General features: G+C 38.4%; 1 protein-coding gene across 1 annotated transcript in view; it reads right to left on the bottom strand.

Moving 5' to 3' along the window:
* Nucleotides 1-27,316, bottom strand: part of agbl4 (AGBL carboxypeptidase 4) — a 371,132-nt gene that overhangs the window by 334,555 nt on the left and 9,261 nt on the right. The window contains exon 3 of the mRNA XM_056259613.1: nt 9,719-9,843. Coding sequence (XP_056115588.1) covers nt 9,719-9,843 — 125 coding nt within the window. The remainder of the gene's footprint in view (nt 1-9,718; nt 9,844-27,316) is intronic.

Below are 27,316 nucleotides of genomic sequence, written 5' to 3'. Positions count from 1 at the left end.
AGAGGAAGATAGAGAGCCAGCCTGTGCAGAACCCTCCTGTTTAAAAACAATGGTCTAATTACAACATTTATAACCCCAGAATTCTGGAATTGAATTTAGCCCCAACTTAAAGAGTATGCTGGCATGAAAAGACTATTTGATTAGAGCAGCAGTTGTTTCATTTTCGGCACAGCAGATTGCCAAGCATCTCGATCCGGCTGCGCAATCTGTATTCATTATGGCCTGTAAAAGGATGATCCTCGACCCGCTGCTGCGCACGTTTGTGCAGATGCGCGGCGCTCTGCATGGCCCCTGCCATTCCCTTACAACGCGCCCCGCTAGCCGCGCCAAACACAGCAGCACCCAGCCGCCAAATTCAGCCTTTTAGCCACTCAAAAGGGCCCCGCGGGCTCCCTCCCCTTCCTAGCAGCGGCCTTTATCAAAAAGCCCTGAAGTCGAGGCGAGAGATGTTTGGCTCTTTTAATGTATATAAATGGGCCACCTGCCTGGCTGCTTGGTGTTTCGGGGGAGGAGGATGAGGGACGCTGGAGATGTAATCTGAAGCTTTCATGTTGGCAGGGGGTCCCGCGCATGGCACGGTCTCCGTCTTTCCCGCAGAGGGAGTGTATTGGGCTCCGTATGGAGCGCAGATGCACCCGCCATCCGGATGATCGCCGCGGTGCCGAGGTGCTGCTGGAGCCGCTCTGTGCAGCGTGCTTATATATCTGTGAAATGAGCTTCCTGTGCAGATCCCCTTGCAGCCTGGCCAAATCACAGTACATTAGCCACATTAGCCGCTTGTATAGCAAGACTGTAAATAGACACGCCATATTGGGAGGAAACACTCAGCTTGTGTGACCACATTAGCAATGGCTTGGAATGATCGCAAAAACAAAGCTGTGGCTTAATCACAATGTTTTTCTAAATGAACAAAGAATATAACTGCTGTTCTACTTTCTGCTGTTATCAATCAAAATATTATATAGGAATGTCAATCCATTACAAATTGTAACAACCAATTGAATCGCAATTAATGACCTAGATCAATATTTGCTGAGAAAAGACACAAATTGAGGTAATTCTAAGGCATTAAAATATTGTGGCAATGAAGCAATGAATAGACATTTAAAAAAGTGGAATTAGAATTAATTTGACATAATTATAAAACAGCAATATCCAACAGTTTGTAACCGGTCAAATGGATCTTCTGTAATGTTGTTGTTGTTGTTGTTGTTGTTTTGTTGTTTTTTACATATTTGGCCATTGAGTTGTACCATTTTTAAAATGTTTTGTTAAGTTATAAGAAGAGATCTTCGTGTTCTACTTCATTCCCACACACTATAGCGTGTAGTCCACTATAGCAGTTATTAAAGATAGAATGCATCCTGTGTGAAGGAAAGGAGCTCAACCTTTCAAACTCTCAAAAAAGCATCACAATCATTGTGTTCTGTTCCAATCTGTTGCACTCTATCCAACATGTATAGCAGCTGGCTGCATTAGTAGTACTTAAAGCTTGAATTGCTGCAATGGTAGAAAACAATTCTTATAATGGCATTTACAAAGGGGTCAGGGGCATGATTAATTGTGCTAATTTTTAACAAGTTATATTAGACAATTAATCCCACTAAATCAACCTGTTAAGTTGACAACCCTAATTAATAACATAATAATAAAAACAAACAACATCTGCAAGTAAAATCCGAGCTGATGGATTAAGAAAGGCTGTTTATTTCTAATATGACAGATGACATTTTAAGATGATGTTTATGAAGACTCCAGCAGGAGATTTTTAACCTGCATGAGAATATAGGAGGTCAATGTCTTCCTGGTTGGACTACTTTACCTAAATTACAAGTATAATCCTCAAACAATTCACCAAGGGTTGAACAGGACCCCTGCCACATGCCAGACATCTGTTCTCTCCTTCCAGCCCCCTGGAGACACCTCAAAATCGGTGGGCAGAGGGATGACAGGGAAATGACTTAAAAGCAGTTTTACACTCAGACTGGAAGAAAATGCCAGACAATACACACAAAGACTCTAGAGGAACGTGAAAAGAACCAAAGTGAGTTGAAATATTGTTATTTTTTGGTTTGTTCTTTTGCTGTCTTTATAGTGATATGACGTGTTAAAGACAGCATGCAACATATTTATGAGTAATGCAACATCTTTCCTAGTGAGTGGGTTTTATCATTTGGAAGATGCAAACATAACCTCTATTAAAATTTAAATTAGAATCATGTTAGAATATTTATCTTTATTTTCTATTTTCCTGTCATTGTACCAATCTCGTAATGATAAATCCAGCTACAGTAGTATATCATATCCAGTAATGTTCAAATGGAAATGGCTAAATGTTAAAGCAACAAAAATTAAATTTTTAATAATCTTAGCATCCAACATGTTATGTTGCATAAAGTAAATATGAAAGCATATATACATATACATATACATACATATACATACACTCACCTAAAGGATTAGAACACCATACTAATACTGTGTTTGACCCCCTTTCGCCTTCAGAACTGCCTTAATTCGACGTGGCATTGATTCAACAAGGTGCTGAAAGCATTCTTTAGAAATGTTGGCCCATATTGATAGGATAGCATCTTGCAGTTGATGGAGATTTGTGGGATGCACATCCAGGGCACGAAGCTCCCGTTCCACCACATCCCAAAGATGCTCTATTGGGTTGAGATCTGGTGACTGTGGGGGCCATTTTAGTACAGTGAACTCATTGTCATGTTCAAGAAACCAATTTGAAATGATTCGAGCTTTGTGACATGGTGCATTATCCTGCTGGAAGTAGCCATCAAAGGATGGGTACATGGTGGCCATAAAGGGATGGACATGGTCAGAAACAATGCTCAGGTAGGCCGTGGCATTTAAACAATGCCCAATTGGCACTAAGGGGCCTAAAGTGTGCCAAGAAAACATCCCCCACACCATTACACCACCACCAGCAGCCTGCACAGTGGTAACAAGGCATGATGGATCCATGTTCTCATTCTGTTTACGCCAAATTCTGACTCTACCATCTGAATGTCTCAACAGAAATCGAGACTCATCAGACCAGGCAACATTTTTCCAGTCTTCAACTGTCCAATTTTGGTGAGTTCTTGCAAATTGTAGCCTCTTTTTCCGATTTGTAGTGGAGGTACCCGGTGGGGTCTTCTGCTGTTGTAGCCCATCCGCCTCAAGGTTGTGCGTGTTGTGGCTTCACAAATGCTTTGCTGCATACCTCGGTTGAAACGAGTGGTTATTTCAGTCAAAGTTGCTCTTCTATCAGCTTGAATCAGTCGGCCCATTCTCCTCTGACCTCTAGCATCAACAAGGCATTTTCGCCCACAGGACTGCCGTATACTGGATGTTTTTCCCTTTTCACACCATTCTTTGTAAACCCTAGAAATGGTTGTGCGTGAAAATCCCAGTAACTGAGCAGATTGTGAAATACTCAGACCGGCCCGTCTGACACCAACAACCATGCCACGCTCAAAATTGCTTAAATCACCTTTCTTTCCCATTCTGACATTCAGTTTGGAGTTCAGGAGATTGTCTTGACCAGGACCACACCCCTAAATGCATTGAAGCAACTGCCATGTGATTGGTTGATTAGATAATTGCATTAATGAGAAAATGAACAGGTGTTCATAATAATCCTTTTGGTGAATGTGTATATATATATATATATATATATATATACATATATATACACACACGTATGTATGTATAATATATATATATATATATATATATATATGATTTTATAAAGAAGTAGATTAATATTAAGACAATATTTAATATAAAAGGACATCTAAATATATTTGGTTTAATCGCGCGCGTGTGTGTGTGTGTGTGTGTGTGTGATAAGAGTCCATTATGCAGGTTTACAGAGTCAGATGCAGAGGCCGGGCTGTGCCAAAGAGCTGATATTACACAGCACAACCTCCAGAAGCCTTCCCAGAACACACAGCCAAGATCACTCAGCACACGCCCATTCCCGCAAATCTCTCTCACTCACACACACACACACACACACTAAGACCATCACATTCACACACTCACATAGACACACATTGCTGCTGATGCACAAACACAAGCTAATGCTACTGTTAATACAAGCACACACCTGCTCCACCCAGTCTCCCTCCACTCCAGAAAAAAAAAATCAATATGCATCTCATCCATTACAGCACTCACGGATGGGTCAGGATCTCTACTCCCATCTCCCTCTCTCCTTTCTCTGCTCTGTCTTTTCCTTTCTTTGTGCAGATACAAAACGTCAAAATGTTTACACTGCTTTGCAGTCACTCTGATGAGCTAATAGCAGTCTTTGATTCTCATACAGAGTGGAGAAAGAAAACACATACTTAATGACATTAATTAAGATCATCATACGCATGACTCAGAAGGTCCTTTCATCTATGAGCAGGTGTGATCAGGAACCTTTGCCTATAATAGCAAAAGGAAAGGAAAGGAAAGGAAAGGAAAGGAAAGGAAAGGAAAGGAAAGGAAAGGAAAGGAAAGGAAAGGAAAGGAAAGGAAAGGAAAGGAAAGGAAAGGAAAGGAAAGGAAAGGAAAGGAAAGGAAAGGAAAGGAAAGGAAAGGAAAGGAAAGGTTTCCTTTTTATACCCCAGTATTTTCCTGTCCTCTCTCTACTGTACCTTTCAATAAAAGCACTGAAAAGCCCACAAAGAAAATTTGAACACACACTCCCATCTTTCAAGCTACCTACATTGTTTATAGGGTATGCAATTCTACACTGAATATAAACAAGCACAAAACCATCAAATAAATTAATTAAACCAGCTTTAATATTCACATCTAGGCTATACTTTGTAAATCATGGATGTGAACATTAAAAATGCCCAGAGCAAAATCACTCTCACCAAAAATAAAAACAGAAGAAGAAATACCACTGATTACAAAATGACTATGAATTGAGTAAAGCACCATAAGCACATCTTATGTGATCCAACTAAGGTTTTTCTGAGTTCCTTGTTCTCCAGCAAATACAATCATCCTCTCCAAAGACAATTAAATCTGTTACAACAGGACCCAGGATAATGCACATTTTGGATTTGCATTAAAGCAACAGCTTCATGACACCACCACACACACACACACAATTACAGTCATAGATTAAATAGAAACCACACACTCCATCGCATCGCAAAATAATTAACCCCAGCTCAACGAGAGGGAGGGACCCCAGGTTCTAAGGTAACCAGTTTTTTGGGGTGAAGAAGAAAAGGAAAAAGACATCCATCCATCATAAAAAAACGCTGCAGCCAATTTCCACAAAGCCGCTAAGCTGATTGAGACGACCAAATCTGTTTCACCAGCTTACATTTACTTCAAAATGGTCATCTCAGCTTCAGTATCACACACTTTCACAGCTTCCCATTCCCCTGTTCTTTAGTAAAGGGAGAGTTGGGTGTGCAGGAATAAAACACTCGTCAACTTCTCTGTGCCTGGCCTGATATCTCTCTAGCGCAGGGCTGCCCAGATCAGTAAACTTTGATTGAACTATTCTGTTATTCAGCTTATTTGTGTTCTTATTCTCTTAAAAAACTAAATGAAATGAATGAATAAATAAAATAAATTAACAAAACATGCAATGTGTGTTGCATTTCACTCTCACAGACAACCCTTACCAAACAAACTCTATTCTGCTAAACCAACCGACCGCCCCACCACCTCCCACTGAAGTAGATTAAATTCACACTAGTCCTCATTTTAAACGGAAATTGGATTGATGGAGAAAAGATTACAAAGACAGAGGGCAAGGTGGTGACAGCGGGAGAGAGTGGGGAGGGTGGAGCCGGCATCAACAGAGCACCTCCGAAGCTAATAGTGTAAATGTTTCTCTTTTGCCACCTGTAGTGTGTATGGTGTGTGTGTGTGTTTTCTTTCCCCTCCTGATCTTTCTCTTTTTTGCCATAGCAGCAAATATCCTGTTGGCGCAGGATGCAGAGTGGTATCTGGCCCTAAAATCGATCAGACTCCCGGACTAAAGCTTCCATTCATCTCTTGCCCATAAAATTTGATTAGCGCTGACTACAGCACTGCAGGGAGATGGTCTGATAGGGCCAGGCTACAGAAGATGGCAACAGCATCCCGCATTTTCATCTAGTCTTTCTCTCTTTTGCATGTTATATTTTGTCTCTCTTCATATTTCTTTGTAAAGCACTTCCGATTAATAACAGCCCGTCTCTCTCTCTCTCTCTCCATCCATCCTTATATCGTCCTCAGTATACAATCCTTGCGTGTAGGTATCTAAGATCACTGAGATAGCGTGCGTGCCCTCCTTCCACCCCTCCTTTCTTGGTGTAAACCGTCCTCTAGCTATTAAACAAAAATGACAGCCGTGATGAGACTTCGACCGGCGTTAACAAAACTAAACAACTGCAGCCCGGCCCAGCCAGCTGGCCTGTCCGCCGGACACGCCCTCTGTTCCCACATATCACTGTGGCATGTGACCACTCCTCTCCACCAATGACAAAGTCCTGAGCTCATGAGTGGATACTGTCTGTCTGCGCAGTGAAAAGCAAAGAGGACAGGAGGGGGAAAAAAGAGCTAGATACAGACTTGAATCTCGACAACAAGGTGAAGTTTGTCGATTTGACTTCTGCATGTTTCTAGAGAAGGACACTTCCACTTGTTGATTTGTCACATGATATTTCAAACCATGTGAAAAAGCAAAATAATAAAAACATAATAATGGAGAAGTTTATTCATTTGAGAGATAACTTAACTCAATCATCCAAAATGCATTGTGTATAAACCAATCTGTGTGCCTGACGTGTGTACCACAAGGTCTCTGTAAATTGATTACAGGCATGAACTGGCACTTGAGTGTTACGCTTCTGCAGAAAAACTGATTTAAATTCATGTAAGCCTGCATGATTTAAGATTCACTTGCGATATTGATTCTTCCAGGAGCCGGAGACGTCATTTAAAACATCAGTCATCCAATCTGCTGAGGATTCACGTCAGCATAAGGGATGAATTTATTTGGCTGATAATTGTCTACCTTTGGGAGCGTGTGGGTGACACTTGAATGTTTTTTGGCATATCATCAATGTGATAATGACAAGCAGACCTCACTGGTTTAAATATCTTTCAATCATTCATGACATTCAAAACTTCTGGACAGTTTCATCAAAAGTAACTTGCATGTGTTTCACATTACAATAAATAAATAAAGGAGGGAGGAAGGAAGGAAGGAAGGAAGGAAGGAAGGAAGGAAGGAAGGAAGGAAGGAAGGAAGGAAGGAAGGAAGGAAGGAAGGAAGGAAGGAAGGAAGGAAGGAAGGAAGGAAGGAAGGAAGGAAGGAAGGAAGGAAGGAAGGAAAGAAAGAAAGAAAGAAAGAAAGAAAGAAAGAAAGAAAGAAAGAAAGAAAGAAAGAAAGAAAGAAAGAAAGAAAGAAAGAAAGAAAGAAAGAAAGAAAGAAAGAAAGAAAGAAAGAAAGAAAGAAAGAAAGGTTAAATAAATAACAATAATAATATATTTAAGCACCAAAGTGTGCAAAAAAATTTCCATCACACAAAAACGTTCAAAATCCTGCTAAAAAAAAAAAAAGTATCACAGCACCAAATTAGCATAATAGAATCAATTCTGTTGGATCATGTGACTGAACATTGGGGTAATGATGCGAAAAATTCAGCTACGTATGTCATCACAGAACTATTTTTACTGTTTTTGATCAAATAAAACCGCCTGCTGCGCCTCGCGTTTTTGCAGTTGAAAAAAAAGGTTAAATAAAAAAAAAATGAAAAAAAGCAACTCCCGACGTCATCGCGTTTTTTCCACTGTCCAATCGAATGAATGGAGAGGCGGGCCTTCCATTGAAGTGATGAAAGCTACAGTTGCTTTGAACGCCCGGAGACTGCGATGATGGAGGAGAAACTTGTGGTGCTCTCACGGGTTATCAGGGGCCTCATTTATAACCGTTGCGTACGCACAAAACAGGCCCTGAAAGAGGCGTCCGCCACTTCCGCCGCATAAGTTGTGATTTATAAAAACAAACTTGACGGGAAAATTTGCGCACCTGCACGCAAACTCTGACCCATGCGTACGGACGTTTTGGAGATGGAGCAGTTTGGCGACACCAATGGTGAGCTCGAGTTAAATGTCTTTTTGGTCACTTTTAGACAGAAAATCTAAAGAAAATTATACATATACAGAAAAATAATACAAATATAATTTCACTCACCAAACCTATCACTTGAAGCAAATATCCATCCCTTCTTAAATATCCAGTGCGTTGGGCCGTTTAGTGAAACTGAAGTAAAACCGTAAATCTTCATTATGAATCCATCATAAAAACAGTGCATGTTCACAACAGTTTAAATAAATAAATGAATGATTTAAACTATGTTTTACTTCTGATATAAACATTTAGATTAAATATGCCATTCTCATTAATGGTGTTAAACACTTAAACTACATGAAATCATTACTGAGAAGTTACAACATTTTTATATTCAATAAATATAAATATTTGTTGTGGATGTACATCAAAAGCATCATATGATGCTTTTAAACACTTTTCCTCTGGCATGCTGTCTGTGTTTTAATGTGTTAACTACATAGATAATTGCTTATCATGATAGCAGATTGTCTGAGAAAATGGTTTCGTGCAAATAATGCACAACAAGGTCTATCTGTTTCCATTAAAAATATAAATCAATTAAAATACTATTTGGCCAGTGGAAAAGATTGAGAAAAACTTTCTCTGAAATGCATTTTGCACTATTTTATTTTATTTATTTAAAAAACAAGGGAAGGATGGGCTACTAAATGATTTTTATTAATGTAATGTGACGGCACATCCGTATTTCATATTTTCCTAATGTCTTGTACCGTTAAACATGTTATCATGTGGATGAATAATCATATGCAAATGATATGCAGATGAGGATATGCATAGTAAAACTAGGCGTTATAATCTCCATATATGGTTATTTCGGGGTGGAGACGCATGTGCGCACAATCTTTCGCTGACTGGGATTTATAAAGTGAATTCTGCGCAGGTTCTGGCGTACGCACGGTTTTATAAGTCTGAATATTTTTTTGCGTACGACATTTTTGGCTTTCGGGCCCACGTACACTTTTAGTAAGGATTCTACGCACCGTTTTATAAATGAGGCCTCAGGAGCTTAACGACTTCACGAACCGAAACTACCACAATGTTAACAGAAAGTAAATAAAGTTAATAAAGGGCTGATTTAATGTTTACTTGACCGTCAGGACAGCTGTTTCGTGGTTGCCTAGCAACATGAAAAGCACAGCGCACTCCTCGTTCTGTGTGAACGGGGCAGTGCTGTGCACCTCGCGTTTTCGAACCTGAAAAACACGTTTGGTGTGATCGGGGCCTTGGTGAGCATAAAAATACTTCTTTCAAAGAAATAAATAAATAAATAAATCATACTATCCCCAAACTTTTAAACAGTAATGCATGTTTGTACATACTGCAAAAATCGTTGCAACTCGTTGCAATGGCTACCATCATTTTAATGGCTCAAAGGAAAGATTTGGGTTTAAAATGATACAACTGTTAATTTAACTAGTTAATTTAAGTCCCTAAGCCTTTTCCTTTTTTTTTGCACATGGTGCTCGGCAAGTTTTAATTTTGAAACCTGGATACATCTATATCCAAGCCTGAAAAATTATAGGAACATCTCCGATGTGTAAGCTTTTGTAAGGAGTCTCTGTGCTGGTCTGGGCTCACCTGAGTCTCTCGAACGTTTTCCACCGTGAAGTTAAACCACACTCTAAACCGCGGGTTACACGTGTCAGGCCTGATGAACAGATCAAACTCAAATTCACTGATGTAGTCAACACGGCCCAGGTTACCTATGGAGAGACATAGAGAATAAGAAAGAAGTTGTACAGAGTTACTTTCAGGCCTTGAATCTATTCCATAGCTAGATGATACACTAATATATGCTTACAGAAACATATACATTTCAAAAGCTTTACCTTGAAGACATATATTTCCACACAGACAGCAGTGACTGGGAGAGATTTCCCTGTAGACTAATAATAAATCAGTTGGGATCCTACTGATATATCTGTGTGTGTTCACAGCATTTCATTTATGTAAAGAGAAATAAAATGCTGCGCTGCCGTCTAAACCTTTTCTTTCCCCACAGATTTTGACACACACACTTACTGTACTGGGTGGGATGGAGGAAGCCGAGCCGAGACGCTTGGCAGTCGCTCAGGTGACGACTAGACAGCTTTGGTAGCAGATCGCACAATAACAAGCCTCAACATGGCTGCCGCAAACAAATAAATATTAACAAACCAGAAAAGTGCTTTGTTGGTAACATATTATCCTGCAGGCCCCACACAAATGTCAAATGGCAGGTAATAAAGATCAGCGTGCTGATGGAAACACAGGCAATCTCTCACACCATGCAGAGTAATAGAGAAAGTTTGATAAACTGCAACAAAACATTGCCACACTGCAACACGCAAATACAGGCTGCAATCTGAGGCCTTTACAACCGTCTTTAATGACTGATTTTGGAATATGAAAGAAAGGAAAGATAAAGCTAATTGCTTTACCAATAAAGTTAATATGGTGGTATGGTATGGTAGTTAAAGATCTAGGCTGATAGCTGAAAGTTTGTTGGTTTAAATCCATTAGCAATCCCCATCGTGCACCTGAGAAATACACATACAGAACACATGAAATTGCTTGATGTATTTTATATTGAGTTTTTATTATTACATTTAAAGCTAATTTAGAATTTTTTTGAAAATCTACCAGACAATAACTTAAAAGCACAACACTCAAATTTAGCTTTCATAACGTCTTTAATCTAATGGTTGCAGCCAGTTTGTTCCAGGGGGATTGTTGCTGCAATACACTGATAAAAGTATATACTAAACAACAACTAACTTCCTTATTTACCAACTAGTGAAATGCTACATTGCCATGTACTAGTCCAGCAGCCCTGTTCTATGGTAATGCGAGTAAAGAGTTAACTCATGAGGGTGGATGAACAGAAAGAAAGAGGGAGGGAGGGGAAGATGCATCTGGTTGCCCTGCTCATGCAGTCTGGGTTCAGGGAAAGAAGTGTGGATGTCACCGCCTGGTGGAAGATAGCTCAGAGCTAATTACTGACAGATGGAGTGACCACCATTCCGTCACACCGGAGCCCAGCGGAACGTCATCCTTCTGCCAGAACTGAAACATTCCTAAACTCATCGCAAACTTACTCGCCTGTCCACAAAACCAGCAGGAACGGATCCTCTCAGGACGAAAGTGTAAAGTGCAAAGTTCAATCTTTTCGAGTTTCAACTTCCTGATATAGTCAGTTCTCACTCTATAAACTTCCCAGACTCACTTTCCAGAAAAAAAGCAGATTATAAATAAAACATGAAAACTTGTCACCTTTTTTCCCCTAAATATATAACTTCACAAACTAATTTATGCCGTTCTGTTCATTTTCTGAACAGCTGCCCAATGGTTCTAATGTTCACTGCGTTTTTCTTCCAGTGTATTGGATACAGATTGATAGTGCTCTCCAGATGAAATGGATATTGGCACTTTAGCTGATTAAAGTCACTTTCTTTTAAACACAAATCTCCTGCAGCAAGAATCCAAGTATGACAGCAGTAGCACACTACTGATGGAAAGGCGTTTTTATAGATTATCAGACAACTATTGCAAAGGTCAATGAGAGACCTTTATAAACATATCCGAATGAAATGGAAAGGTCCATGTGTAACTCAAACATGATGCGTGAAGGGGAGAAATTTAATTCAATTTAATGTGTGGATCAATAGAAGCAGTTTGCAATATTTTATGAAAGTGTGTTTGCATTAGAGTTTGATACTAAGCCATTGATACTAAATCAAAAAGTCTGGGGTGACAAATGAAAATAAACTAGGGCTGTCAATAAATTCAATAATTGAATGAGAATAATTTGAGTTTAATCTCATAAATAGTAATTTTGTTAAGTTCTTTCTGAGGAAAGAAAACGACAAAATGTGCAAGTGTAATAATGTCATATACAGTATGGCTGAAAATATGTGGACACCAGACAGCTTTCTGTATATTTCTATTTCTAACATTTGATGCAAATTTAATTCTACTATACAAAGGGTCTAAATTACATTTGATTCATTATCAAATTTATATCTGATCAATTTAGATTTTTTAAAATTGTAATTTGAACCAGTTATACTGCCAAATTAATCATTTAATGAATAAATTACCTTTACACCGCCTGAACTGCACTGAATAGCAAAACATTGTCACCTGGTCCAACTACAAAAATTTTTGCTGGTTAGCACTGTCAGTTTTTAGTATTGTGATAATATTTTAGTACCAGTATAACACACAACTGTGGTGAACACCCAATTTAAACCGAGACATCTAGATGAATGTAATCAGTTTTAAAGTCCAAAACCTTCAGAGCAGCTAAGAACAAGATGTATTGCCATTTCACATTCCCCTTCATATCTTAACCTGAATGACAGACATGAACTCCCAGCAGCAGTGATAGGGCTCCACACCACAGCTCTCAGCAACTGAGAAGAGTCAAGTCAAACACACTTTACACCAAAAATAACATCTGTTTCACAGCTCTAACATGTATTTTTTATACATCAGCCAACCATACAGAGAAAGAGAGAAAGGATGAGTAGCTGAGCCAGTCACTGGAGGAGAAAAAGAGAGAACAAGAGAATGGGAGATTGGTGGCTGCACCTGTCCCAGACAGATGTGCACTCTAATTCATCATTCATCCATTCCAGCACATTAACCATTTACGCCACTTTTAGCATCAAATATTGGCCATCGACATGCAGTAACAGTGATCCAGGGATTTGGTCTTAATTGTGATAGTTTAATAGTTGAGATGAGATTTCTCATAGTTTTCATGTCATTGTAAGACAAGCTACAATTAGTACATAAATTAATACCAAAATAGTATATATATTAAAATTAACACTCGCCAAGCGCCAAATTCGAGTAAAAATCGGCGTTGGCGAGTATATGAAACTGTCACTCGCCAGTTGGCCAGTAACATTTTTATGAATTCTAACAATGCATGAACGTGAACAAACGTGAACGAAGCTCTGAAGAGTTGACGGGCCTGCATCATTACGAAAGTTTGTGCCCAAATATTCAAGCACAACAAGGGAGCTCCTTCCGTTACTTATGTAAAGATTTACACATCCGCAGCACGTGCCTCTCTTTCACATCTTTTTGCACTTGAGCGGACAAATTCACACAAAATCATAAAATAGCGAGTATCCTAGTAAACATAGGTGGTTATGTCTTAAGTGAATGTAAACAGTTCAGAAAGTAAATGCATGTATACAGTATCAGTATATTATATCAGTGTACTGTATTCAATCTTAAAATAACAGCAGCTGCTGTCTGTGATTTGATGTTAATCAAAAAACAAAGGACAAAGAAAAAAATGCTCACTGCTCGCGACTGAATAACTTTTGTAACTTTAATACGGATTAATTAATAAGGACTTTTAATTTACAGTAAAGACTATGCAGTGAAAAACCTGGAAAGCAATATTTTTTTCATTTGCAATCTTGTATTTATTTGTGCTTTTGCTTGTAATTTGCTTATTTGTTCATATTTTATCACTGACTGTTTACTTGTCTTTAATCATGTTTTAAATTTTGAGAGTCATTACGGCCTGTTTTTAAAAAAATAGTTCCATGGCCAGTAAAAAGTCACTGGCCATTGGCAGGTGTGGCAAAATGTTAGTTTTAGGCCCTATATATATATATATATATACAGTATATAGTCCACATATACACTGTAGGCTATATACTGTATATATATATATATATATATATATATACAGTATATATATTGTCTGTCACAATTATATTCAGTTTAGTTTGATTTTCATTTCCTGTCTGCATGTCTGATGTGTTCCTATGGTTCCTGGTAAGCTGTGTTAATCTGTGTATTTAAATTCCTGTGTTTGAATCCTCATTTGTCCGGTATCGTCTGTTTTACGTGGTTGTACTAATTAGCCTGCCTGCCTTTATCGGAGTTTGTTCTGTGAATATTTACTATTAAAGACTATTTAGTACCTTTATCTTTATCGTCGTGTTTTGGACTTCCACGAGCGAGATATAAATATAATATAATATAATATAATATAATATAATATAATATAATATAATATAATATAATATAATATAATATAATATAATATAATATAATATAATATAAATGTTCTTTTACAAGAAATAGTGTTTTACAAAAAACTGACCATCCCTACGCTGCCACAAATATCGAAAGATTAAAAAACAGATCAATAATAGCATTTTCATAGGAACACAAATGTATTTTTTTATAAAATAATGCTAAATACAGTTCCATTCCCAGTAAGAAACTAGTCATTAAATGTTCATAATTTAGTTGCTATTGGCAGGTATACAAAAAAGTTAATTTTAGACCCTGGCTGCATCTCATGTCATAGATAATGAAATCAACAGACTGAGCTGTGAAAAAAAAAATATTGAATAAGTTTTTTTCATACTGAAAAAGGGCAAGTTTATGTTGAGGGGGGGATTTACAATTTGCAATCTACTATCACAATTAGTTTTAAAAAAAAGTTGCCTTGATTGTTTTGAGCAAATATAATAACCTCTTCAAAAAATCTAGTATATCCAGTTCAAATCTAATCCTGTAATGTTCAATGGCTGAATGTTAATGGGCAATTCCATGCAAAGGTCATCTTTACCATGAAAAAATAAAGTTTTAACCAAAAGAACAAAACCCTTTTTAAGTTGTCCATTTAGGTCTGTAATATTGTATTAATGTGCTTTAACAAAAATTTTAAGAAAATTGCCTTGTTTATCCACCAGATATGAGGTGAGCAACAATGCTTAAATTACATTTTCAACCAGCCATATTTCATGCTTTCAAAAAAAGGTATCAAAGACCCCCCTTTTTAAACTTTATTTTAACAGTAAGCATTTTGCAGAAAGATGGAGGCATGCCTGAGAAATAAATATACTAATTTGGTCATAACAGCACTGCCTGTTGAATTTATAAGGGCTATAATAAAGAGGTCTTGACGCTTCAGTGCACTGTCACGTCCATAACGTTTTAAAGGTTTAGTTTATTTAATATGACAGTTATAAATGCAAATAACTTGAAACTTTATTTACAAAGCTAAATTATGTTTATGCCTATGAGGATAGACAATTCATCTCACTACTTTGCTCTGAACAACCATAATAATGCGTTACGGACGTGACGTTACGGACGCTTCATATTAAATCATGCATATGACTATTGTGATCTGTTTCAAGACAGAAATGATTTTGGCCACTTCATTTCAAGTTTTGTTTTGTAGAAAGACTTTATTTAAATCCAGGTGGATGCTGCACATTGGTGGTGGTTGAGGAGATTCCCCCTTCTATGTGAAGCGCTTTGAGTGTCCAGAAAAAAAATGATTATTTTCGCATGCGATTCATTTTTGTCCAGCTTTAACGTGTTAAAATATTTAACGCAATTAACGCAGCATCCGTTCTTTCTGTCATCCTTTAGCTAGGGTTATGATCACGCTCTTATTCACGCAAATGCTTTAAACCACTCATGCGCGAAAAGACAAAAGAGAACGCGCTGCCAGTGAATGTCCTGACATACACACACACACACACACACGGCGCACAGAAAGACGCGCGCCAGTATCGAGTTCTCTTTCGCGCTTGAACGAATAATAACACACACATTTATGCCAAAATGTCCGTTTTGTCGAGTATCCTCAAAAGAACAGTCTTAAATGAGTTAAATAAAATCTTAAATGGAAGTAAATAGTAGTGAGAGAATGAGACGCGTGAGATCCTGTCAGCAGCGACAGATCTTAAAGTGACAGGAGCCATTAATTCTGTCTGTCAGTAAAGTTAACCTAAAGAACAGAGAAAATTACTCACTGCTTTTGACTAAAGAATGCTTGTAGCTTTGATAAGGATTAATCTATATTTCATTTATAATTTATCTTCAGAACTAGGGCTGGGACAACGCGTCGACGTCATCGATTAAGTCGACGCAAAAAATATGTCGACGCAAAATATGCGCGTCGATTCGTCAGACCCAAAACAAAGATGGCGGCGCCGGAGAGTAATATCAACACGAGTGGCTCCTCAGACTTTCAAAGTGCAAGGTGCAAAGTGCACTCGTTCCTCTAAAGTAGAGATGCACCGATTGATTGGCTGGTGACCGGAATTGGCCGATTTTCATGTGATCGGCGACCGGCCGGTCAGTCTGACATATTCCGATTTTATGCCGGTCAAATGCACTCGGACGCCGCATGATTAACATCGTGCAACATTAGCATCACACGTGCACACGGAACGCACATGTAGGGAACCTCGTGAATTACGGCCGTTTCACACCGCAAGCATGAGCAGTGCGGGGGTTTTTTTCCGGCGTGCATGTTAATCAATGAGTGCATTCACACCGGGAGCAGGAGCAGCGCGTGAGCAGCAATGAAGCGCGGGTTTCGGCGCAGAGTATTTTTTTTGCAGCACTGCTCTCAATTAAAGTGAAAGCACACTTTTGATGGACAAAATAAATATGATTTCACTCAAAAAGTGCCCAAATGCACAGAATTTGCATGTCTGGTGTGTTTTAACAAGAACTGGAGTAGGCTATGTCAGAAAAGAAAATGAAGACTCAAAAATATTTATAGAATTTTTTTTTTATTGAATGCTAGACATCAAGTTGGTATTTTCATCTGAAAAAAGAATTACAAGATGCACTTTTTTTAGTAAGCTTGGCCTATGTGTTTTCAAGGCTTCAAAGTTTTATTGAATGCTACCTCTGACTAAGAATGCATTACTTTGCACTTGTATATTTTTTTATTTGGAATTTTAAGAGCAATAAACATATATTGCAATGTTAAGGAATTCATGTTTTTTTCATTCAGATATATAAATCAACATGTATAAATTGGTATTAGTCAATTAATGGGGAGATAATCGATAACAGAATCGAATCGGAATCGAATCGGACAGAAAAACGAATCGTTAAATTAATCGATGCATCGGAAAAATAATCGCTAGATTAATCGTTTAAAAAATAATCGTTTATCCCAGCCCTATTCAGAACCATTTCAGACAGTCTTCTTAATGTGAAAACACAGCCATTATGCGTCAACAAAAGTGCCATGATGGTTTGATTGTTGATTTTCCAAACAGATTCTATGTATTTCAGACGCGTCACATCCATAACAGGGTTTTTGTCACATCCATAACGTTGGTTTTTCCTCATAATACACTTCATAAAAATATATATATTTTAAACATTGATATTTTTATGTTCAGCTAAGACTGTAAGTTCATCATGTGGATAGCAATATTTATACATTGGATTTAAAAGTTCACAGACTTTAAAGGAAATCAAACAGTATACCAAAAACTCTGTCATTTCCCGTCACATCCATAACGCATGCATATTTTCCTTTTTTGGGGGTGCTTAAATATATTTTAGAAAAACATATTTTGCCTGTCAATTCCCCAGATTGGGTGCTCTGAGAATATGCATTTCCAATTTAAAAATTGTAAGAAGTTTTTTTTTCTGAGACATTTCACCTGTAATTATGAGTTCAAATGTCACATCCATAATGCTGGAATTACCCTAATACAAAAATAAAAAATAAATCTAAACAAAAAGGAAGCTGGAGCGCTGCTTTTATCCCTTGTATCCTCTGGTGCTCTTGGAAGGGTTGAATGTTCATAAAAATTGGAAAAAAATCCAAGTCCAGGCACTCAGTAGGTTACAAAAGTAAAAAAGCCTTTATTATTATTTAATCGAGGGCTAAACCGTTAAAAAACACCAACGCGTATCACCCCACACCAACACCCTGATGAAGGCCAGTGGGCGTTGGTGTTTTTTAAAGGTTTAGCCCTCGATTAAATAATAATAAAGGCTTTTTTACTTTTGTAACCTACTGAGTGCCTGGAGTTGGATTTTTTTCCAATTTTTATGAATAAAAAATAAATATTGTATATCTGCAACTGAATTTTGTTTATTGCAAAGCACAAAAAACTGGGGGGCACACACAAACCCTTTGAATCTAAATAGCAGATCACACTGCCTTTCTTTCAGAACACTTGACTTTTCAGCACCAAAGACAGCGGAATGAAGTCGCTGTCCATGGTCCTGGCAGACCTACTGCAGTTTCCCTCTTAGAAATGTATTGCTGGGTAACTTACAAACTCTATCACCCCTGCTAATTTTTTGATACACACAGCATTTTAATATGAATACAAGCACACACAAAAAATGCTGATTTAGCTGCAAGCATCTGATTCATTTTCCTTCAATGTTCAGGTATGTAATGTCTTACAGCCTTACATTTGTGAGAAGAAAAAAATACACTTCAGGGCTCCAGGGCAACAAGTCTCTGCTCAGCTTGATGGGAGAGGATATGATACACCATTGATTTGAGTTTTAATTTTATGGTGCCTGACTCCAGAGTCAGACCATGATGAGCTGTAATCTACAACACTTCGGCCAGCCCTAAACAAGCATAAATACTACAGTGGAGGAGAGGTCCAGCCATCACAGCGTGGAGGACGAACGCCATTTTGGATGACAGTTCACTGACAACACAGATAATTCAATGTATAACCAGGGGAGGAAAAATCAATGACTGTATTTTAACTTGTGGTAGCGTGCGTGTGTGTGTGTGTGTGTGTGTGTGTGTGTACAGAGGGAGAAAGAGCAAGAAACAGAGATTGCAAGCAAATTCTCCAATGTTTCAACTGTTTTGAGAATTTCATCTACATACTCTGTCATAAGAGACTTCTACAACACAGTGCTTAGGATTTAACAAATTGGGTTTTTTGCAAATAATGCAAAAAGCTCAGAGGAGAACTCTCTGTAGTTCAATGGGAATAGAGGCAGTGTTGTTTTATAGCCTGTTTGCTCTCAGCAGAACGACACCGCCGAGCTGCTGGGAGGAGAGACACTTTCTCATTTATAGGGAGTTAATTCCCACTGTTATCAGCGAACTGAAATAAACATTCCATATAGAGAAAAGAGTGGGAGGTTGAATCATCTTATCTGGTGTCGTGTGTGTGTGTGTGTGTGTGTGTGTGTGTGTGTGTGTGTGTGTGTGTGTGTGTGTGTGTGTGTGTGTGTGTGTGTGTGTGTGTGTGTGTGTGTGTGTGTGTGTGTGTGTGTGTGTGTGTGTGTGTGTGTGTGTGTGTTTCTCTCATGTGGTTAACCTTGTTATAGATGTAGAAGAGAAAAGCAAATGGAGAATCCGTATTAATGTAATGTGTTTGCTGTCTGGAGAAGCATGTGGGTGGTCTCCACTCAGCTACCTCACACTGTTCCTTCCTTCCAGCTGTTCAATTCAGACACTTATTTCTAAAACATACACTTGGCCTCCATTGCTTCTCATCTGATTTGCCTAACTTATATTCTTTGGTTTCTGATTCTATATTAGCGTTCAACACCTAGAATCTACAAACCATGTGCAACAGAAATATATTTCAAATAATTGAATATGTTGGTGGAATGGACAAAATCTATAATTCTATGTTTTTTTTAAGATATTTTTAAGAGTTGTTCAGAATGAGCTCATGCAAATTCATCTATGAAATGTACAATTTGCTTTGTTTCTGCATGTGAAATAGCAGAAACAGACAAATGAGGAGCTATGCGATACAGAAAAGAGAAGAGAAAAGAGAAAAAGAGAAAGGAGAGAAACAGAATGGGGGGCATGCCTGTCAGACATTGGCATACAATAGGAACATGGCTCGGCTAATCCCATTACAGAGCTACAAGCCTGGTCAGTTAGAGCAGTCCTCCTGTTTATCCAAAACAATGGGACACTCTGCAGTCTACAGCTTCCTAACAACCCACAACCAGAGAACAGGACTATACAGGGAGAACCCGAGAGACTGAAAAAGCAAAGTAGAGGCAGAGAGAATAAGCCACCGATGAAAGAGTGTAGTTTATACATTGTACATTTCAGTGACAGATTATTTTATTAAAATATGCATGGTAAAACATGGGATGGAACCCATATAATGTTGATTAGATTAAGTCACCATGTTATGCTAAGTAGCTGATTATAAAGCAATAGTTAATAGGGATAAACACATCTATTTGAGCAACAAGGACAAGCACTATCTGGTATCTATTGACTAGCTGTACTTTAATTACTGGTGAGAAATGTGGTAATGTGGTGAGTCTAGAGCATCCCGGGTACTGATAACGGCATTGGACACAGATATCTTTCAACCTTTCTACAAGTTTTTTTTTTTCTTTTGTTACAAACTGCATTGGAAATTAGAAGTGACTCTGGAGACTGGCCACCTCTTAAATGTGTTTTTGCCATGTGCTCCTTTTCATTATTGGAAAACACATCAGACTCTCCCACGGGTGAGAATACCTGGACACGGACAACTGATAAAACTGGAATTGATTCAAACCCCAGGAAAGGTATCTGGCTCAAGACCTCCAGACAAACTCTCTTCATGCAGTTTTTCCTGCTCTCGGTCTAAAGGCAAGGTGTCACAGAGACAACATCAATCTCTCTCTCTCTCTCTGTCCCTCTTTTTCTCTCTCTCCATCTCTGCCTAACTTTTTCACATTTTATTAAATGTTAAACCAAGACAGGAATAGAGCCATGACCTCTAACTCTCAGATCGTCTTTAACAGGTGTCAAAACTGTAAAAGCCTTCAAACTAGCATTCTTCACAACACTAGCGCTATTTCCATCGCAATTCCGGGAGTCCCATGAGGAAAACCGTGCTGCGCATGAATGTGGGTTTTTAGCCAAGCGGCCTCTAGATGCTAATTAATGACATCAATTACACAATGTCACCCAAATCACTAGACTGTCATTAAAATGGTACTAAATAGTAAAATAATCACATGCATTAGCATTTTATCAAAAATGGGGCAGGAAATAAATTCAAGAGTAGTAATTGCTTGACATCCATCTTTTAGCATGGATATGCAGAACCCTCAGTGGCACAAAATACAAAGTGTCTGCATCTGTACTTTGCAGCCCACACGCTTGGCAGCAGTGATAAGGGGCCAATGAATCTGAAAAGGTTCAAATTTTCTTGTTGCCCTTGTATCGGTATTGCTTGAATAAAAAAAGGGCCCAAAGCAAGTGTGTTCATTTCATAACAGTCGGCAGGTCACAGGGAGGCATTCACTGTGAGATGTACTAAATTGTATCATCGATCTCAGCCATGAAACATGCCGGCTTTTCTGAAGCCCCAGACTCCTGGAGGCACTCTCTTAAAAGAGCCACTCATCCCCGTCAACTGTGGTCTTCCCTCTTCATCTTATTTCGTGAAAATGCAGGGTTAACGTTGTTACCCCTTTATATCCAGATTTAGATTATGTACCGCTTTGTTCTCCTTCCCTTTCATTCCTTGCTTTATCATTTTGTTAGCGGTATGGTTTGAGTCCTTAGTGGGTAAACAGAAGTCACTTCAAATTTCATGCTATCTCTTTACGAGTTAATTATATGAAGTCCTACAAAGGACAAAAGACGCTTTGCCAGCGGGACAACAGTCTAGGTCCTTTTCTGTTTCTGTCGGCTGTTTTTTCAGGCTTTGTCTTTTTGTTTTCATCTCTCCCAAACACACTCCCTTGCTCTCTTTTTGTTATCTCTTCCTCTAGTTCCTGCTCGATATCCCTGGCCTGGCAATAAGAATAATCTTTCCTGTGGAGAGTTGGGAGATAAAGACAGAAGAAGCTGAAGGGTCCTTGGTGAGCCTGTGGCGAAGAGAAGGTCAGAATGCTGCTAAGAGGGGTCTGTTATCAGGGTGGTAGCGTCCTATTGGGGAGCGGCTGCCCTGTTTATTTACAGTTAAAGCTCCCTGTTGGTCTGCGCTCTAATGCCTGGGGCTGACTTGTCTGTAATGGGAGGTGGGCACCAAAGGAGACAGGAACAAGGAAACCCTGAAATTAACAGCAACTCAAATAGGTCACCAATAAGAGAAGGGGCTTTCATTATGAGAGGCATGAAATGTCAAAACAAAAACTGAATAAAGATGAAATGTTGATCATTTCTATTAAAGTGCAACAAAACACCTAGCACAAACTCAGTTAAAGATGACATCAGCAGGGTTGTGCACCATTCTGGATGCCTTTTAAATTACAAATTAATTCCTGAATTGAATAGAATTTGAATTGAAGTTGCAAACAGGATGAAGATGTGAATTTAAATATAATCCATTCAAGAAATCTATGTCTATTAAAAGAAATTTGTTAAATCTAATTGTAACTTGCCTTGTTTGAAAGTCTTTTTAATTTAAAAAAATTAAGTGGCAAGGTTTATAGGATTTATAGAATCCATAGATAGACAATTGGATTGATGGATCAATAATCCTACAGAAAAATGGATCACCGTTTTCACAATAATTCTACACAAAAATGGATCACTGTTTTATAGGTCTGTTAATAGATTAAACAATCAGATTGAAGGATTATTCACACAAAACTGTATTTTCAGCAGGTTTTTTACAAGGTAAATTTAGGTGTCTTTCCAAAAACCAAATAACCAATTGATATAAAGAGTCCATATAATTCATAAATCTATGCACACCAAAGCACCCATGAAGAAGAAAAAATACAGGAAATTACAACTTCACGGCACTGATGTTTGCCTACAGAACAACAATTGGCTCTGCACCCCTTCACCTAAACTGACTACTTCAGATCTATGTGCCCTCCAGAAGCTTGCGTTCTGCAAGTGAACAGCGCCTTGTGGTGCCATCCCAAAGAGGCACAAAATCACTTTCACTGACCTTTACCTTGACTGTTTCAAGCTAATGAAATGACCTGCCTAACTCGACTCGGCTGAAGACGCCTTCTTTGTCAACACTTGACCCAATAATACTAACACTTTCTATATCTTGTTTTTTTTTTACACTATGTGTACTGCGCTAGACTAACTGGGACTAGTAACAGCACTTGCATATTGTTACCATATTGTTGGTTTGATTGCTTGCTCTCCTCATTTGTAAATGGCTTTGGATAAAAGCATCTGCTAAATGATTAAATGTAAATGTAATGTAAAGTTGCAAGGCTCTACTGTTTTCACAAAAATATTAAGCAGCACAAAATTCAAATTGTAATAATATTTCACAATATTACTGTTTTTACTGCACGTTTGGTCAAATAAAATGCAGCCTTAGTGAGCATAAGAGAATTATTTCAAAAACATTAAAAATCTTACTGTCCCCAAACTTTTGAACAGTAGTGTAGATAGAACAATTTAATTCCAATCCAATTCAAACTTCAATTCTTCCACTTCTTTGGGGTGTGGCCAATTCAAGTCAAATTCACATTTATGAATTGAAAGAGACAAATCTTGAATTATGAATTTTGCTCAAACCTTGTAATCAGATGTTTTCAGGAATCTCTAGTTCTTTTTTTTCCTGGATGTTTCATTTAAAACCAGAGAACAACACACCCAGAGCCAGCACTGGTTCAACAAAGCACATCGATTTCCAGTAGGTTTACATCCGAGCTAAACCAAATGATTATTTCATCTGGACTATGCCAGGGAATCGGTTTGGAGTGAATACTAACGCTGGACTCCTCTACCAAGCAGTAGTCAGCACTCTAAGGGGTTGGTATGCAGTGATAAACTCATAGTTGAGTCCCCTAGCAGTAGCATGCAGTAACTAGTGCACATCTGGTGTACGCTGTCGTGTTGTGCAGCAGTGTGATAAAACCACAGATGAATCAATGGCACACAGCCATTGTGGACTAAGATGGCTACAAAATGCCAGCAAGGCTTCTTGGTCATCCCGAGCAAGAAACACAGAAATCTCACAACGTGCAAAAGCTTTTCAAAGCAGGGAATTACATAAAGTGATGCTACTGTCAATGGCCTGATAGACTCGAATGGAAAGAAAAAGAACGAAGGGGTGCAACTGCAAGCTGTTCAGAAATCTTGGCAGAAAATCAGTGCTCCTTCTCACCTCCCTTTGCACAAGCACTCTAGAAACTACACCCACCACGGTGTAATTACTTAAGAGAATTAAGCAACAGTGCTCTAAATATATAGTAAAAGGGAAAAAAATACAAAGAGAAGCTCACTGGGGGGAAAGGCACACTTATCGGATTTCTGCAAGGCTGCTAATACTCGGTCTATACATCAACTTTAGCTCCATTCAAAGTCAATGTTTGAGACTGACAATTATATTTCTCAAGCTGTTCACACACACCAGCTTACATATTGTATTTCAGCCATTACTGTATGAACAAATATCTGAACTTTTTAATTTCAAATCGATTCTCATTTTGAAGAACCAATATCGATTCTTAAATCCCAAAATCGATCTTTCAGTCTGCTGTTTTCAGTTGATGAATGAAGTTGATGAAAGCTTTGTAACATACCTCCCATCCAATAAATCACAATAAGTGTTGTGCTTTGTTACTTCTGATATGCAACAAAGTCTCAGCTTTCAAATTGTGTAAATTTTATAACGAAATTCAAACAATAAATACCATTTTGGCCCCATTTATTATGACTTGACAGATCGCATAGCGCCTCAGTTTAAGCGAAGCAGCAGCGCGGTGCGGATGTGAACTGATCATCTTTTCCACTTTACTACTTGTTACAGCACAAAATAAACCTGAATGAACATCAGAAGGTATGTTGAAAGATACAGAACAACTTACTGAAATCCGAATCGTGTCACATGTAATCGCTCAATCGGTGTTTCAGCTGCCAACAGAGGTCAATAATATATATATATATATATATATATATATATACACGTATATATATATACACGTATATATATATATATATATATATATATATATATATGTATATGTATCAGTAACATACTTGTCACTCTGGTTTAACTGACTAGTGTGTGAATGTAACCGCATTTAGCACTATAAATTGGGAAGTGTATTCTGCTGCTGTGTTAAAGCAGACTATGAAGGATTCAACTAACATTTGATATTCATTTTTAATATCTATTATTACAAGGGGAAAATAAATCAGGAATGGTCATTTTTGGCTGCATGGTAGGAGGCACTGGAATCAGTGGTGGGTGCCAAGAGCAAAGAAGCTTCTTGAACCTTCTTCAAAGGACAGATGCAAAGTTTTTACTCTAATTAAGGGCGAAGTATTTGCACACTTAAAATGTTCCCGATTCAAAGACGGTGGGCGGTCTAGAATTGGTTTTCTGCTAGACATTGGCCTTTTTAGACTCTCTCAAAGAATTGTGTGGACAAAAATCTTCTCCGACACACTCCTCACAGCCTACAGTGGCAGATGAAAGGCTTTAGATTTTGCTATTAATGTTAATGTTACCATCTACCACACCAAATTTAGACTAAATAATAATCATACATGATGAATATCACATCCTTTTACAGATCAATACTGATCATTCTGAAATAAAAATGCTATGCTGTGCTTACAGAGATATCAGAGTGGAGAATGCAAACAAGAGGTGCTGTTAGCAAAACAGTACATCTAGATTCACTACGGCACTTTGTGATTTTACGTAACACAGAAGTGTTTGAATACAATCTCAGCAGAGAGCAACAATTAGAGCTTTTATCTTTGTAGGGGGGAATGTGCTCATCAAATGATGTAGAATAACAGTCAATAAGTTTGAGGACGGTACACAGGAAGCAGTTATCTGCTTGCAAAACATTTGTTATATATCCTTGAGTAGCACTGTATGTGAATGTGAAACGCAGTGGCAAAATCTGACAAACAGGTTTTGGTTCAGTCTCAAGAAGCTATTAGAATCCAAACAGATGGTATTTCTATTAAAATTCCTCTATGTTCTTCTTATGCATCGGTTTACAAACATACCCAGAGCATACAAATGTGTGAACCTGACACATCAATGAACTTTATCTCAAAGAAAATGTTTTAAATAAATCAGCAATATAAACAGAGGTGGTGTAAAATAAGAAACAGGAAAAACAGACCGCTAAAGCGTTACAAATCTCCAGCGTTTTCCCAAACTGCATGTCCTTGCCTAGAATGAGGAATGACACGTCCGCCTGGCGCCTGTGTTTACGGCATCAGGAGAGCTGCTGGGGAAATGGATTACTCCATCATCGTGGAGCAGCGTGTTCATGCGGCAACGCATCACAACACGGCTCTGTGTGTAGTCATTTTCACCTGTGAGACGCTCTCAATTCCCCGCTCGCGGCGTCGTTTCCGAACTTTGCTTCTGAATGCACAAAAACTGCATGTTTTTGATCAAGAGCTTTAGCAGCAAACAATGGCCCGACAGGCAGCCACGGGTCCTTGAAGCGTTAAATACGAAAGAAGTATTTAAACAAAACCCAAACTGTGGAAACAAGTTGAAATGACTTTACTACATAAAATGGAATGGAGCCAATGGTGATACTGACTCGATCACTTGACCTAGTATATTAAACACTCTCTACACAAGAGTGGCGGCTTAGCTCTGACAGCTCTAGCACAAGAGTGGGTTAAAGAGCTCATTGAGAAAAACACACGCATACGGCATGACCCTGCGCAGATATTCAGGAAAGCCGCCATTCATTGAAGTCTCTCCTAATAGGGGTCAGCGTCCGGCTAAAACCGCACAGATTCCATTTGCTTTAAAGAAGAGGCAGTTGTGCTCCAAGTTAACCTCCTGCTAATAACTGTAAAATAGAAAACGCTGAGCCTGTAAGTGTTATGCTAGTCTTCATACTGCCCATTATAATGTGCTGGTGAGAGCAAGTGAAGGGTGCTAATTGAAGTATGTGTCACGTTCACAAGTAAAACGCATGGCAGGAATTAGTTTCTAAACTGAGTGGCTGAAAGTGGGAACGTGTTGTACGATTTGAAAACTGGTTCCTCACTGTCTCTAATTTTAAGCACTGAAGCAAAAGATCGTTCAGCAACAGCACAAATGTGAGTGAAATTGAACTTGTGGACCGACCAAATCGAACACTTTTTTTTTTAAAGCCTAAAGTATATATATATATATATATATATATACACACAGTATATACCCCAAAGCATAAAAAAGAGCTTCAGAAGCGTAAAAGGAGGAGTGACGACAGTGAAGGACGAGACAGGACCAGACCTGGACTGGACTATTATAAGTTATGTTTTTGTTTATGTGTAAGTTTTTCTTTTACTTTCATTTTTCGTTTTGTTTGTTTATTTTACATGATTGAAGTATGTTGAACGTTCGCCTGTTCCTGCCTCCTGCCTCCTTCCCATAACAACATACTGTGTTACATTGACATTCGCAGAGCAAGATACCAGAAGAAATACCTCAAAGAACAAGTCAATAAAATATGCGCAACCACACATGTTCACTCCATAATATTCCCATGCAG

This window comes from Rhinichthys klamathensis, unplaced genomic scaffold (genome assembly GCF_029890125.1).
Source record: "Rhinichthys klamathensis goyatoka isolate OS25496 unplaced genomic scaffold, OSU_Roscu_1.1 h1tg000169l_1, whole genome shotgun sequence".
In the NCBI taxonomy this organism is placed as follows: Eukaryota; Metazoa; Chordata; class Actinopteri; order Cypriniformes; family Leuciscidae; genus Rhinichthys; species Rhinichthys klamathensis.
This window is presented reverse-complemented; position numbering and strand designations above follow the sequence as displayed.